Genomic DNA, 16,125 nt, shown 5'->3' with positions numbered 1-16,125 from the left:
TTAATGAGAGAAGAGAGAGAAGTTTAATATTTTTTTTTTTTAGCTTCTTGCTACAGTGCGCAGCCATAAATAGCTGTGCACTGTAGCAAGAAGCTAAAAATTTTTAGCTATGGCTCCACTGTTGTAACATGCATTTTTGTGTTTTGGTGAAGCTAAAATAGCTATTTAGCTTCACTACTGCTAATGCTCTAAGCGAGCTTAAGCCACTGGATGCTCTTATCTTTTTAGCGTTTGGACTGTGCCACAATACATGTTTCAAAGCACTTGTAGCAGTGAAGCTAAATAGCTATATTGCTATTTTAGCTTCACCAAAACACAAAAATCAACCATACAGCAGTGGAATTAAAGATATTTTTTTTACCTTCATTGCTACAGTGCACAGCTATTTATGGTTGTGCACTGTAGCTGAGAGCTAAAAAAAAAAAAAAAAGAATTTATTCTCAACCTGGATTAAAATAATATACCTTGGTTCATTTTTTTACACTCTTCTATTCTCACCGTGCCTCTCTCTTAGTGTCACTCTCATCTGAAGCTCTCATCTCTCAAAACATAAAACACAACAAATGAAACTCACACAAAGCACAACCACTCAATTTGATTTCCACGGCTCCACCACTCTCCACATCAATTCAAATAAGCTCCAGCCACTAATTCAAACCGTAACAACAAAATCCACCCCGATTCAAAATGCAAAACTCAACAACTGAAACCCAAGTAAAACGTAACCACAAATTTGATCTCCATGGCTCCACCACTCTCACCGATTCAAACAAGCTTCGGCCATCAAAACTAATTCCAAAACCCACAACCGATTCAGCAACCCACAACAATTCAGCAACCCACGCCGATTCAACCCACAACGCCAATTCAACCTACCTCTGAAACCTAGCCACCAATTCAACTTCAATACTGGAATTAAAACCCAGCCAACTAAAGCTACTTTTTTTACCTTCATTGCTACAGTGCACAGCTATTTATGGCTGTGCACTGTAGCTAAGAGCTAAAAAAAAAAAAAAAGAATTTATTCTCAACCTGGATTAAAATAATATACCTTGGTTCATTTTTTTACACTCTTCTATTCTCACCATGCCTCTCTCTTAGTGTCACTCTCATCTGAAACTCTCATCTCTCAAAACATAAAACACAACAAATGAAACTCACGCAAAGCACAACCACTCAATTTGATTTCCACGGCTCCACCACTCTCCACATCAATTCAAACAAGCTCCGGCCACCAATTCAAACCGTAACAACAAAATCCACCCCGATTCAAAATGAAAAACTCAACAGCTGAAACCCAAGTAAAACGCAACCACAAATTTGATCTCCATGGCTTCACCACTCTCACCGATTCAAACAAGATTCGGCCATCAAAACTAATTCAAAAACCCACCACCGATTCAGCAACCCACAACAATTCAGCAACCCACGCCGATTCAACCCACAACGCCAATTCAACCTACCTCTGAAACCTAGCCACCAATTCAACTTCAATACTGGAATTAAAACCCAGCCAACACACCTCTGAAACCCAGCCGATTCAAACCACCTTAGAAGCCCACACCGATTCAACCCACCTTTGAAACCCAATTGATTCAAACCACCACTTTAAACCCAGTAAACACCAATTCAACCCAACCAAAAACAACTGAGTTAAGAGAAAAAAAAAATAGAGAGAAAAGGAGAGACAGAGAAATAGAAAGATATTCAGAGAAGAGGGAGAGTTAGGGAAGAAAGGAAGAGATAGAATAAAATATTAGACGACTGAGACAATAATAGGCTATCATGACGATTGAGAAATTTTTTTTAGTCAAAAGATAAATTTGTATATATATAATTTGGGGTTAAAACAAAATATTATTGTTACTCTAGTTTCTTATTTGCTATCATGATGATTGAGAAATTGTTTTAGTAAAAAAAAATGTATAAGTATAATTTGGGGTTAAAAAATCACTTGTTGACACTATACGATTATTTGCTATCATGTGTCGGCGTTGGTGGTGGAAGATTCGGTGACAGTGGTGGTGGCATTGGTGGTGGAAGAGTCAGTGGTGGCGGCAGTAATGGCAGTGGTAGCAGTTGCGGTTGCAGGTGGTTGTAATTGTTGTTTATTGTAGTGAATATATTATTTTATTGTAGTAGATATATTATTTTATTGTGATGTTAATATTATTTTATTGTGTTGAAAGTTAAAATAGATCCACTACTGCAGCATGTGAGTAAGTAAAATAGATAAAATAACTTTTTGTGGTTCCAAATAACTAAATTTTTACCTCCACTACTGTGGATGCTCTCACTAATTCCATATCATTTTAAGATACTATGTAGGTTGCTATAGTAGGTAGGGTTGTAAATAAACCAAGTTTGAGGTGTGGCTCGATAAAAAGCTCTCGTGTTTGTTTGTTTATAAACAAACCAAACTTGAGACTTAATTTTAGGTTTGTTTAATTAATGAGCTGAGCCCAAGCAAAAAAAGTTGTTCATAAACAAGCTCGTGAACAACATGGCTCAATAAAAAGACAAGCCCATGTTTTGGCTGTTTTATGGGTCTGTTAATAAAACTTGATATGAGCTTGAAAAATAAACTCATATCTTACTAAATTAGTAGAAGTTGAGATCACATGTCCAAACTAAATGAGATTGATAATATGCTTAATATGGTCTTGATAATGTATTTGTATTGAATCTTGAGCAAAAAACTGAAAAAACTTAATATTGAGCTTGGGATTGAATTGACTAATGAATCAAGCCAAGCCAAACTAAATTCAAATTTTTGGATTATCTAACATGCTCAAGCTCAAACATAGTTTGTCGACTTGGTTTAAGCTTAAGCCAACATTTTATATTTGTTATCGAGCCAAACTTAAACATTTAATCCTCAACAAAACTTGGCTTAAGCTATTAGTAAATTTGGACAAGAAGACACCAAGCATCAATTCTTTCTTCCAACAGCCTCTCTATATGTGTCAATTAAATCTGCCACTGTAGAATCCTCCATGAACACCTTCCGGGGTGGTCACTTTCGAATTAGAATCTATAGGCAACCATCTATCCTTCCACACTAAATTTGGATCCTATTGCCAACTCTCCACTTGGAACCTTGCTTTAACAGGTCTATTGTAGCAACAATACTTCGGCAAACATAGTTTCACTTTCGCTTGCGTGAAGGAAGTGCAAGGGAAAGATTTTCTTTAAAGAGAGGAGGATTTAATAGTTGATGAGATGCCATTGCCAACCTTGCTTTGCTAAAAGCTTTATAAGATGGGCTTTAAATCCATGAACTCCATCCCTCCTTTTTCTTTTGATCGACACGTATAGGCTTCATTGTGTGCATGCCACTGCAAACCATTCCTTCATCTTCTTCTCCTCTATCTTCCTCTCATTAGTTCCAAATCAGCAAAGAAAATAGGTGAACAAAAAAAAAAAACATCAGACCTTTTGAATCTCTTAAAGACCCTACTGAAGACCTTTTTGGGCTCTCATCCTAAAAAAGGACTTTTCCTTCTACTAAGAGCAACCTAATCTAGGTACATCAATGAAGATTCTTCCCTCCAAAAGATTTCACTAAGGACCATATCATATTATTTACTTTCTTATGTTTCTGTTAATGGAAATTGTGATTTTCTTCCACACCGTTGGAGGGAAGAAAATCACAGCTTTTCCTCAATAGAATAGATATAAAAATGAACCAGACAGATAAGTAAATATAGAATACACAAACATTTAAATACATGAAACTTTTACTTCATAGTTTTTATTATAATTTTTTAAAGTTGCATTTGTTTGACTCTTATAAAATTTATATATGAATTCTTCACTATGACAAAGTTCAACATAAGGGTTCGTTTGGTATTTTCATAGGAAGTAGAGCCTGTAGAACTTTAATTATAGAATTTAGTCCCTGAACTTAGAGGAAAACTAATTTTTTACTTATATGTTGATTTAAAAGTGAAATTTTAACTTCAATAAAAAAGTTAATGACATTATGTCACCTACTCAAGAACTAGGGATAAGATCTAATGACATAACATATTGGTTGAAGATAAATGAATAATTTTTTTTTAAAGTAACTTAATTAATCTTATAAGTTTTTTGTAGTTGAATAAAAGATTTGAAATTTAATTTACTTAGGGCCTGTTTGGATACAGCTGAAAACTGAAAACTGAAAACTGAAAACACTGTAGCAAAATAATTTTTAAATGTGTGAATAGTACCGTGAGACCCATTTTTAATGAAAAGGTTGCTAAAAAGTGAAAATTGTGGGTCCGTGAACAGTAAATTTAGGTTGAAAAGTTAAACTTTGCGGCTACTGTTCATTGAACAGTAGCCGCTACAGTACATAAACAATAAAAAAATTGAAACCCGTGAAAAAAAAAAAAAAAAGCTGAAACGCAAACGCGTTCAGCTTTTCCACCCAAGCCAAACGGTCTCTTAAACTAAAAGTTAATTAGTCTTGACTTACTGATAAAAAGCAATAATAATTGCTTCATAAATTGATAAAAGAAGATTAAAATGGTCAGTAGTTACAAGTGATTAAAGATCATCATTTATTCATTTACCTCCAATCAAATAAATAAAAGTGAAAGCAAGAAACTCAAATGGCTAAAATTATATATAAGACAAATTTATTAAACAAAAATGTTGACATAAATGATAAATGAGAAGCTTACACTAAGGAGATAGAGAGTGTTGGTGTGTGCTGACGGGGTCATTCTCCATGAACCATGAGGTAATCCAGTTTTCGCGTTTCCTGCTGTAACCATTCAATCAATCATGTCTGACTGTCTCTGTCTTTATTAAAATATTTTTATTTATTTATTAAAACAAACTTAATAAATAACACCAACTCTGACTAATTAGTGTTTGCGTGTGACCCCACTTTCCTCTTCATGTCTGTCTGTAAACTGCCTGTAATCTTATGTAAACTTTTTTGTGTGAAACTTGAATAGCTCAAAGCTTTTTTCTTTTGTGTGTTAAAAAGAAAAATTGAAGGAGCTAGGTAGAGCATAGTAGTTAGCTCAGTTCAATAAATAAAAGGTCTCTCTCTTTCTTCTTTTCTCTCTCTGTCTCTTTCACTTTCTAAAGCCCAAAGAAAATCCAAGAAAATATGGACTGGAATCGATGTTTCTGCTTCTTTTCTGCAATTCTCTTGCCCTACCTTTTGATGGGTCTTCCTGTTTCTTCTTCTTCTCCTTCTACTTTCATTTCAGGTACTTAACATTTTTAAACAGTCTTTGCAATATATATATATATTTTTGCTAACGTTTGTGTAATAATTGCAGATGGTGTGTTTGAATCTCAGTCATTTACTGGCAGGAACCTTCTTCAAGCTAAAAAAGGTGCTAACTTTCACAACTGATTTCTTTATTTTGGATCAGATATTTTCTGGGTCTGTTCTTGTTTTTGTAATGCATTGGTATTGGATCTGATAGCTAAAAAGCCCCAACTTTTGGTTTATGCCCATTTTTTAGTTTTCAATTAGATCACGTTGGATCCATCAAATCTATCTATAGGCTGATGGATTTTGCCTTTTCAGGCATACCCATTACTACTAGTTTTTGACTTTCATATTCCTTTCTGTTATTTTCGTTTTTTTTAGTTATATCTTTCTGGTTTTTAGGTATTAGTAGCATTGCAAATATGACACTGAGAAATTATTTGCTGCAAAATTAGAAACCTGTGTTTAAAATAGGGAGATCTTGCCCTGAAGGCTGAAGGAGTAATGAATTCAAGAGTAGAAACCTTTTTCAAGGTTCTTGTCCATTGCCATATCACTAAAAGAGATGATTATGAGCTTTTCTACAACTGCCATAAAATAACAACAAACTAATTGGGGTTGGATATGTATCCTAAACAGACTAATCAGGTTCAGCCACATCTGTTCTTTTTTGGGGGTTCAACATTTAAAAACATAAAACACGATTAAATATTAAAAATTGATGTATCTTACTTTTAAGGGGCAAATTATTCCCATATCCCCCGAAGTATGCTATTCCTTTGGTCTTGCTAGATTAGCAAAGTTATTGTGGTTATACTACATTAACAGAGATATTATTGGTTTGTTTTGAAAAGGTTTTCTTCCTGAAATATTTGTGGGATATTTGCTTGTTATTTGTTCCACAAAAAATAATTTCTCTGTTATTCACGTGTAGCTTTTGTGTGAGGAAGTGATGCAACAGTTGGGTTCATAGAGTGAAAGGTCCTTTGTTAATATCTTATATTATAGGATGCCTTCTAAGTTTTCTGTTGATGCCTATGGCACAAGGGTGGCATTAGAGATCATTGGAAGTGACCGGTATACCTTACTCTGCAAATAGCAGATGACTGAATGATCAGGATATGACATACAGATTAATTTTTATGTCAAATAAATTTCCACAATGGTGCTTCAGATCATTTTGAATCAAATGAGAGTAAATTAGGTGATTGACTTTGTGAATGGATATAATGAGTTTAATTATCTCTCTGATCCATTCAGGGCCATGGATTGTATATATACAGTTACGATGATAATATAGCTGGCTGGTTTCTGATGTGCATATCCATGTCTTCTTTTGCTTGTTTAGGCAAAGCATCCATCTTTTGTGACTTGAGAGGTGGCATTTTTGAGAGAGAACTTGCCTAAGGAAAGTCATTGATGTTATCTTTAGATGGTATATTGTTTCACACTAAGGCTTTGTTTCCATCTAGGGAACGAATCATTCAGTAAGGGAAGTGAAGGAAAACTGATAAACCACCATGGAAATTTTCTTTTTCAAGGCATTATTACCTTTTCTGTTCTCATAATTAATCACTTGTTCTACCCAATATACAAAGGTAATAGAGTGGTCTGATGATATATTTACTTATGCAAAACCTGCAGCTTGCCCTGTGAACTTTGAGTTTCTGAACTACACAATCATAACAAGCAAATGCAAAGGACCCAACTACCCACCTGATTTGTGTTGTGGATCATTCAAGGAATTCGCTTGCCCTTATGCGGATGTGATAAATGATTTGACAAATGATTGTGCCTCAACCATGTTCAGCTACATAAACCTCTATGGAAAATACCCACCTGGCCTTTTTGCCAGTGAGTGCAGGGAGGGCAAGGAGGGTCTTGCATGCCCCGCACAAGCACCATCAGTTTCAGCCAATGAAAGTGGGACTCACAACATGTATCCCTCGCCACTGCTAATGCTCACAGCCGGCTTCTTTCTGTTATTATTTAAGTCTTTATGAAGGCCAAAAGTCAACCATCTTTTTCTTTTTCTTTTTCTCTATGACCTTGTGAAGATTAAATTTTTTTTGATACATCAGGTTCTGGGCCTTGTTTTCCCTTCAATCATCACCAGCTGGAGCTCATAAATTTCAGTTAGGCATACCCAAAATTAGTTTTAAGTCATTATTTATCAATTTGTACTTTACTGCATCCAAGTTGTTGGGGTTATGTATTGTTTGGTTGTTGTATCTTTTTTTTAATTATTTTTTTACTGTTGATAAACTTCAATTTTTATTGATGAAAAAAAAAACTAAACAGAACTACAGTCCGTATTTGCCTCACTGTGACAAAGTACAACATAAGGGTTTGTTTGGCATTTCTGTAGGAAGTGGAGAAGAGATATGTTGTTTTAGCTAAGAGCAATCTCATTGGTAATTGTAAGATTTACACATCTATCTTTACACTAAAAATTTACTTTTTCTATTTTAGAGCATTCATATCAGTCCGTGTATAAGTGTGTATAATAGAAAAAAAAAATTCAAATTTACACATTTTGGTTCAAAAACAGCCTACATCAATCCATTTAAAGTCTTGCAAAATCTTCTAAAATTATTAACGAGTTACAGTACTCGTGTAAATTTACACGGCACTGTAGCATGTGTATTTAGTTTTTTATTAATTTTCGTTCGCACCAATTTTTCTCTCTCCTTCGTGCACAACAATCTTAGATCCTCATTTTCTTTTCCTCGCACACAAACACACCCACACATAAACACATCCACATAGACAAATCAACACACAAACACAGCCACACATAGACAAATCAACATAGAGAGATAGATCGGTGCTTGCTTGTAGATCAGTGCTTGGAGATCGGTGCTTATAGTATGGGTCTTGCTGGAGATCAGTGTGTGGTGGCTGTTGAGATCGGTGTGCGTCAGCATTTGGGTTTCAGCGTTTGAGATCGGTGACTGTTGAGATCGGTGTTTGGGTTTCAGCATTTGGCATTTGGTGGGTTTTAGCTGTTGAGATCGAAGATTTTTGGTGAGTTTTGGGGATGTGGGTTACTGGATTTTAGGGGTCGTTTGGTGGAGATGGTGGTGGTGGTGGTGGTGGTGGTGGTGGGTCGTTTTGCTGGTGGTGGGTTATGGGAATGGGTGACGGTTGCAGTGGGTAGTGGCTGTGCGGCTGAGATTTGGTGGTGGATCGAATTTGGTGGGTCAGGGTGAGTGTGTGGTTGAGATTTGGTGGTGGCTGAGATTTTGTGATGGTGGTGGAAGAGGAAGGTGGATGTGTTTTGTGATTTGGAAGAGAAAGGCCAGAGGTGATGGCTAGTGGAGTGGTGGCCAGAGAGATGGGTGTAGAGAGAGAGCAACAAATCAGAAAAATGGGTAGAAAGAGAGAGAGAGAACGCGTATGTAAAGAGAGGTAGTTGAGAGAAATAATAAAAAAAATGGAGTAGAAATAATATTTTATTGAAATATCTTGTAAAATAGATAAACTGATATAGGTGTTTTATAAAAGTGATAGTGTAAAACAGAAAGAGTATATATATATATATATATATATATATTTTTTTTTTGTGTGTAAAATAGACAAAAAATTTAGAAGTACTGATGTGGATGCTTTTACACATCTATTTTTACACTAAAAACCTATTTTTTCTATTTTACACATTCATTTTTACAAAACATCCACATTAGTTCATCTATTTTATTACATCTTTTATTTAAATAATCAATTTTCTCAATTTTTTTTTATTTCCTCAACTAACCCCTTATTATACACACGCTCTCTCTCTCTCTCTCTCTCTCTCTCTCTCTCTCTCTCTCTCTCAACTCATTTTTTCTGNTATAGGAAAATTAAAAAAAAAAAAAAAAAAAACCTAAAACTTGAAAGGTTTCAACGTTGTTGTTGTTGTTGTTTTTTTTTTTTTTTTTTTCCTTTAAGCTGAAAAGACTCTCATAAAACCCTAAAACTGAACTGAAAAAGGTTTTGGTTGGGCTTGATTGTGAAACTAAATAAATAAGAAGTGGTCTGGATTAATTATACATATTTATTATAGGGTGATAGTAGAAGTAAATAAATAAGTAGTGGAGTAGTGGGTTGGATTTATTATAGGGTGATAGTGGAAGTAAATAAATAAGTAATGGGCTGCATTTATAGGGCTGAAGATTGCAAAAACCATTTTAAAATTATTGGACAAATTATATTAAAAAAAAAAAGAATGGCGTGACAGCTGATGTGGCATAATGTGAGAGCAGCAGTATTAAACGCTATATTTCAGTTTTTAGTAATATATAGATGAGTAGAATAGGAAAATAAAAGTTAGAATGTCAGTTGTGTTGTAAAATGTTATGATATAATTGATAAAATAGTTTTTTGAAATAGTAAAATAGAATAAGGGTGTGTTTGGAAACTATTTATTTTGCTAAAACTGAAAAATTATTGTTGGAAGTACTATAGATAAAGGTAAAAGTGAGTTGAAGTAATACAATAGGGTCATAAATAGTGCTAAAAAGTATAGTGAGACTCATGAATAGTAGCAAAAATAAGCTGAATAGTAAAATAATTTTCATTTTTAATTTCTTCCCAAACGCACACTAGAATGGAAGTTGCGAATGCAAATGCTCTAATAAGCTAATGTGCTACTTTTGTAAGACACATGTCAATTTTTTATTGGTTTGGAAACACTAATTTAGATGCTGAGTTAGAAATACCGAAACAACATGTACTTTCTAATGAAGTAGGAGAAGCATGTAGAACTTTAGTTATAGAATTTAGTCCCTTTTTAAAGTTTTTATTTAATTATTTTTTATAAAAGCTATAGAATTTAGTCCCTAAACTTAGAGGAAAGCTAAATATATATATATATATTGCTTATATATGTATATTTGAAAGTGAATTTTAAACTTCCATATAAAATTAATGATATTATGTCGAACACAAGCTGGGGATAAGATTCAATGACATAACATATAGTTTGAAGATATAAAAAAAATAAAAGGAAGTTAAAATATACTAGTAAATTGTTAAAGTTTCTTATAGTTGTATAAAAAATTTGAGACTAAAATTTGCCTACACAAAAAACTAATTTGTCTTAACCTATTGATAGAGAGCCATCATAATTCATAAGGGTGGTTCATAAATTGATGATATTACCTACTCTAAAAGAAGATTACAATGGTCATTAGTTAAAAATCATTAAAGATTATCATTTATTCATTTACCTCCGATCAAATAAGTAAAAGTCAAAGCAAGAAACACAAATGGCTAAAATTATATTAAAGACAAATTTATTAAACAAAAATATTCACATAAATGATACTAAATGAGAAGCTTACACGAAGGAGATAGAGAGACTGTTGGTGTGTGCTGACGGGGTCATTCTCCACTCCATGAGGAAATCCAGTTTTCGCGTTTCCTGCTGTAACCCACTTCAATCAATCGTGCAAGATTGTCTCTGTTTTTATTAAACTATTTTTATTTATTTATTACATCTAACTTAATAAATAACATCAACTCTGACTAATTTGTGTGTGTGTGTCCCACTTTCCTCCTCATGTCTGTCTGTAAACTGTAATCTTACGTAAAATTTTTGTCTGAAATTTGAATAGCTCAAAGCTTTTTTATTTTGTGTGTTAAAAGGAAAAAATAGAAGGAATTGAAGGAGCTAGGTAGAGGTAGATCAGTAGTAAGCTCAGTTCATTAAATAAAGGGTCTCTCTCTTTCTTCTTCTTCTCTCTCTTTCACTCTCTCAAGCCCAAAGAAAATCCAAGAAAATATGGACTGGAATCAATGTTTCTGCTTCTTCTCTGCAATCCTCTTGTCCTACCTTTTGATGGGTCTTCCTGTTTCTTCTTCTTCTCCTTCTACTTTCATTTCAGGTACTTCACATTTTTCAACAGTCTTTGTCTCTTTTGAAATATGTGATTCTCTATATTTTCTGTTTTTTTTTGCTAACTTGTGTGTGTAATTGCAGATAGTATGTTTGAATCTCAGTTATTTACCGGCAGGAACCTTCTTCAAGCTAAAAAAGGTGCTAACTTTCACAACTGATTTCTTTATTTTGGATCAGATATTTTCTGGGTTTGTTCTTGTTTTGTAATGCACTGGTATTGGATCTGATAGCTAAAAAGCCCCAACTTTGGTTTATGCCCATTTTTTTAGTTTTCAATTAGACCACGTTGGATGCATCAAATCTATCTATAGGCTGATGGATTTTGCCTTTTCAGGCATACCCACTTGTAATTATTACTAGTTTATGGCTTTGAGGCTTTCAGATTCCTTTCTGTTATTTCCGTTTTTTTAGTTATATCCTTCTGGTTTTTAGTTAGGAGCATTACAAATATGACACTGAGAAATTATTTGCTGCGAAATTAGAAACCTGTGATTAAAATAGGGAGATCTTGCCCTGAAGGCTGAAGGAGTAATGAATTCAAGAGTAGAAACCTTTTTCAAAGTGCTTGCCCCATTGCCATAGCACTAAAAGAGATGATTATGAGCTTTTCTACAACTCTCAAAAACATAAAATAACAACCAAATCTTATTTCCAAAATTTCAGCGGCTATGTATCATCAAAAAACTAATTGGGGTTGGCTATGTATCCTAAACAGACTAATCAAGTTCAGCCACATCTATTCTTTTTTGGGGGGTGCAACATTTAAAAACTGTTGTGAGATTTGTGAAACAATCTGTTTACGTTAGGTTAAAGAGTAGAGAAGAGAAAATAGATGACAAGGAATTTCGTGGTTCAGCAATATGCCTACATTTGCGGGAGGTGATAGAATAAAGTTTCACTATAACTTTGGAGATTACAACAATAGCTTGAAGACACTATCACACAAGCCCAAACATCATATACACCCTTGGTTCTCTCACAAATAAATAGAGAACACCCTATTGTATTTAGACAAGAGTTGCAGGACACTCTAACTTCCTATCTTTGGTGCACACACACTTTAGAGTGTAGAAGCTATTTCTCTTTTGCTATCTCACATAGGAGCTCTCCTGCATCTCCTCTCAAACTCACCATCTATTTATAGCTAGATGTTCAGCCAAAATGTCATTAGTTTCAGCACATGAAACTTATCAATTCAAGGAAGATGGCTAGCATTATTGCCAACGGATTCATCCATTTAGCTACAAGAAGAAAGTGAGAATTTGGTTTGCATGTCAATTGTTGTTCGTTCCTTGCCTTTTTGACAATTCATGCAAGACAACATTTAATGCTTGCTTTTAATATCAATCCAACGACAATTTAAGCCATTCCAACAAATCTCCACCTTGGCTTGAATTGTATCAAGTTTCACAAATGAAACTCTTTGATCGCCTCCACCATAGCCCATACAGGCTACCACAAGCCACAAACACTAATCAAGTCCAAGCAGTGCTTGAATTTGTTTGTAGGTACCAGCTTCGTCAATATATCAGCTGCATTCTCTAAAATGTCTATCTTCTCAAGAACAATCTCTCCTGTGACAATCAACTCCCTCATCTTGTGGAATCTTACATCAATATGCCTTGTCATAGCATGATAAACCTGATGCTTTGCCAAGTAAATGGCACTCTAACTGTCACAATGTAACTAAACTCCTCCTTGGTTCAAACCAAGCTCTTTGACTAGCACTTTCAACCACAGTGCTTCCTATGTAGCTTCAGCTACCGCCATGTACTCAGCTTCTGTAGTAGACATGGCCACTGGGGATTGTACTGTGGATCTCCAAAAAATGGGCCCTCCTAACAGCGTGAACACATATCTTGTAGTAGATCTTCTGTCATCCATATTGCTTGGATGGTTTGAATCCACATATTTGACCACTGAATTATCCCCATGTTTCCTCGCAAACAAGATCCCATATCTTGCAATTCCATTCAGATATTTGAATATCCACTTCACTACATTTCAATGCTCTCTACCTGGGTTTTCCATGTACTTACTGATAGTACTCATTGCATGAGCCAAATCCGGCCTAGTGCAAACCATCACGTACATTAAAACCAAGCTGCACTTGCATATGGAACCTTTGACATGCCTTCAATTTCTTTTTCATTATTTAGGAACCAAATACCAGATAATTTGAAGTGATTCGCCAATGGGGTGCTTATGGGCTTAGCATCTTGCATGTTGAATTTTTCAAAAACTTTTCTGATATAGTTCTTCTAAGATAACCACAGCTTTCTTGACCCCCTATCCCTGCGAATCTTCGTACCCAAAATTTTCTTAGCAATACCCAAGTCTTTCATGTCAAATTCTTTGCGCAACAAAGACTTTAGCCTGTCAACCTCACACATGCTCTTAGCAGCAATTAACATATAGTAACAAAAAAATATATAAGAACCATCATCGAGCCTCCTAACATAAACACAGCAATCATGCTCACAACGGGTATAACCAATTTGAATCATATAGGAATTAAACCTCTTGTACCATATCTGGGAGATTGTATAAGCCCATAGAGTAACTTTTTCAATTTGCAAACAAGATTCTCTATACCTGGGTTCTTGAACCCCTCTGGTTGTTACAAGAAGATTTCTTCCTCCAAATTCCCACAAAGGAATGCCATCTTCACATCCAATTGTTCCAATTCCAGATCTTGATGTGCTATCAAGGCCAACACTACCTTGACAGAAGTATGCCTGGCCACAGGTGAGAAAACCTCACCGTAGTCAATCCCATGTCTTTGTGAATATCCCTTTGCCATCAATCTCGCTTTGAATTGTTCTCCTTCCCTTTTTGATACTGCTTCCTTTTTTTTGAAAACCCACTTGCAACCTATCGATTTCTTTTCCTTTGGAAGTTCTGACAACTCCCGAGTCTTGTTCTTATTCAAGGACTCCATCTCCTACACCATAGTTTCCATCCACTTATCCCTTTTAGAGCTATCAATTGCTTCTTGAAAAGTGGAACGATCCCCACTACTGATTACTAAGCAATAAGAAGCAAGATCCTCGAAACCATACCTAACCGGTGGCCTTATGGTTATACTACATTAACAAAGATATTATTGGTTTTTTTTTGAAAAGATTTTCTTTCTGAAATATTAGTGGGATATTTGCTTGTTATTTGTTCCAGAAAAAATAATTTCTCTGTTATTCATGTATAGCTTTTGTGTGAGGAAGTGATGCTGCAGTTGGGTTCATAGAGTGAAAGTTCATTTGTTAATATTTTATATTATAGGATGCCTTCTAAGTTTTCTCCTGATAACTTCTTGCATTTGTTTAGACTACTTGATCACTAGGATGGCATTAGAGATCATTAGAAGTGAATGGTATATCATACTCTGCAGATAGCAGATGACTGAATGATCAGGATTAGACACACATTAATTTTTATGTCAAATAAATTTCCACAATGGTGCTTCAGATCATTTTGAATCAAAGGTGAGTAAATTAGGTGATTGACTTTGTGAATCCATAATGAGTTTAACCATCTCTCTGATCCATTCAGACCATGGATTGTATACATACGGTTACAATGATAATATAGCTGCCTGGTTTCTGATGTGCATATCCATGTCTTCTTTTGCTTGTTTATGCAAAGCATCCATCTTTTGTGACTTGAGAGGTGGCATATTTGAGAGAGAACTTGCCTAAGGAATGTCATTGATGTCATCTTTAGAACGTATATTGTTTCACACTAATGGCATGTTTGGATGTTTAAAAAAGGAAGGGGAGTAGAGTAGAGAGAGGGAGAGTAATGCAATTACCTTGTTTAGAAGTTTTTTAAAGAATGAGAGGGAGGGGTTTGGAGAAGTTTGGAGGGGTTTGGACTCCCTCTAGCCCCTCAATTTTAATTCCCCCAAATTGGAGAGATTTGGAGAGGGAGTAGAGTATATAAACTATTGACCAAGTAAATTACCTAATTTACCCTTATTATATTAACAAAATTACACAAGGGGAAGGGCTAATTACTCTCTTCCCCCTTACTAGTTTTAAAAACATCCAAATAAGGTGGAGGTGAATCATTCTCCTCTACTCTCCTCCCCACTACTCCCCTTCCCTCTACTCCCCTCTACTCTCCCTCCTCTCTAAACTTCCAAACAAGCCATAAGGCTTTGTGTGCATCTAGGGAACGAATCATTCAGTAAGGGAAGTGAAGGAAAATTGATAAACCACTATGGAAATTTTCTTTTTCAAGGCATGATTATCTTTTCTGTTTTCATAATGAATCACTTGTTCTACCCAATATACAAAGGTAATAGAGTGGTCTGATGATATATTTACTTATGCAAAATCTGCAGCTTGCCCTGTGAGCTTCGAGTTTCTGAACTACACAATCATCACAAGCAAATGCAAAGGACCCAACTACCCACCTGATCTGTGTTGTCCAGCATTCAAGGAATTTGCTTGCCCTTATGCGGATGTGTTAAATGATTTGACAAATGATTGTGCCACAACCATGTTCAGCTACATAAACCTCTATGGAAAATACCCACCTGGCCTTTTTGCCAGTGAGTGCAGGGAAGGCAAGGAGGGTCTTGCATGCCCTGCCCTAGCACCATCAGTTTCAGCAAATGAAAGTGGGTCTCACAACATGTATCTACCATCAGTTTCAGCCAATGAAAGTGGGACTCACAACATGTATCCCTCCCCACTGCTAATGCTCACAGCTGGCTTCTCTCTGTTATTATTTAAGTCTTTATGAAGGCCAAAAGTCAACTATCTTTTTTCTTTTTCTCTATGACCTCGTGAAGAAGATTAAATATTTTTGATACATCAGGTTCTGGGCCTTGTTTTCCCTTCAATCATCACCAGCTGGAGCTGAAGCATTAGCCAGCTGCTATTTTAGCAACCCACTGGCTCAAATCGAGCTTTGCCGGGTGTGGGTTGCTAAAAAGGTGGAAGAGAGAGATGGGAAAGAAGAGAGAGAATGAGTTGACAAGGTAGCTTATATTACTTTAACGAGTTGTATGTAAAAAAAA

General features: G+C 35.3%; 2 protein-coding genes and 1 pseudogene across 2 annotated transcripts; 2 read left to right on the top strand and 1 right to left on the bottom strand.

Annotated features, from left to right (window-relative positions):
- LOC136069518 (uncharacterized) overlaps positions 1 to 539 on the bottom strand; it is a 4,575-nt pseudogene extending 4,036 nt beyond the window's left edge.
- A 4,348-nt stretch (positions 540 to 4,887) lies between these two features.
- Positions 4,888 to 7,449, top strand: LOC111995977 (GPI-anchored protein LLG1). The gene is made up of 3 exons (XM_024027922.2): positions 4,888 to 5,210; positions 5,283 to 5,339; positions 6,863 to 7,449. The coding sequence occupies exons 1-3, from the start codon at positions 5,108 to 5,110 to the stop codon at positions 7,219 to 7,221; spliced, it is 519 nt and encodes a 172-aa protein (XP_023883690.2). The 5' UTR covers positions 4,888 to 5,107; the 3' UTR covers positions 7,222 to 7,449.
- Positions 7,450 to 10,563: 3,114 nt separating this feature from the next.
- LOC136069312 (GPI-anchored protein LLG1-like) lies at positions 10,564 to 15,952 on the top strand. Its single transcript, XM_065777706.1, has 3 exons — positions 10,564 to 11,088; positions 11,184 to 11,240; positions 15,445 to 15,952. The coding sequence occupies exons 1-3, from the start codon at positions 10,986 to 10,988 to the stop codon at positions 15,846 to 15,848; spliced, it is 564 nt and encodes a 187-aa protein (XP_065633778.1). The 5' UTR covers positions 10,564 to 10,985; the 3' UTR covers positions 15,849 to 15,952.
- The last annotated feature ends 173 nt before the right edge of the window (positions 15,953 to 16,125 follow it).

This window comes from Quercus suber, unplaced genomic scaffold (assembly GCF_002906115.3).
Source record: "Quercus suber isolate HL8 unplaced genomic scaffold, Cork oak 2.0 scaffold_10, whole genome shotgun sequence".
Classification (NCBI taxonomy): Eukaryota; Viridiplantae; Streptophyta; class Magnoliopsida; order Fagales; family Fagaceae; genus Quercus; species Quercus suber.
Note: the sequence above shows the minus strand (reverse complement) of the source record. Positions and strands in the feature narration are given on the sequence as shown.

Coding starts and splice junctions, on each gene's coding strand:
- LOC111995977 (XM_024027922.2), top strand. CDS start 5,108: ATGGACTGGAATCGATGTTTCTGCTTCTTTTCTGCAATTCTCTTGCCC. Junction 5,211..5,282: donor TCCTTCTACTTTCATTTCAG/GTACTTAACATT, acceptor TAATAATTGCAG/ATGGTGTGTTTGAATCTCAG. Junction 5,340..6,862: donor CCTTCTTCAAGCTAAAAAAG/GTGCTAACTTTC, acceptor CAAAACCTGCAG/CTTGCCCTGTGAACTTTGAG.
- LOC136069312 (XM_065777706.1), top strand. CDS start 10,986: ATGGACTGGAATCAATGTTTCTGCTTCTTCTCTGCAATCCTCTTGTCC. Junction 11,089..11,183: donor TCCTTCTACTTTCATTTCAG/GTACTTCACATT, acceptor GTGTAATTGCAG/ATAGTATGTTTGAATCTCAG. Junction 11,241..15,444: donor CCTTCTTCAAGCTAAAAAAG/GTGCTAACTTTC, acceptor CAAAATCTGCAG/CTTGCCCTGTGAGCTTCGAG.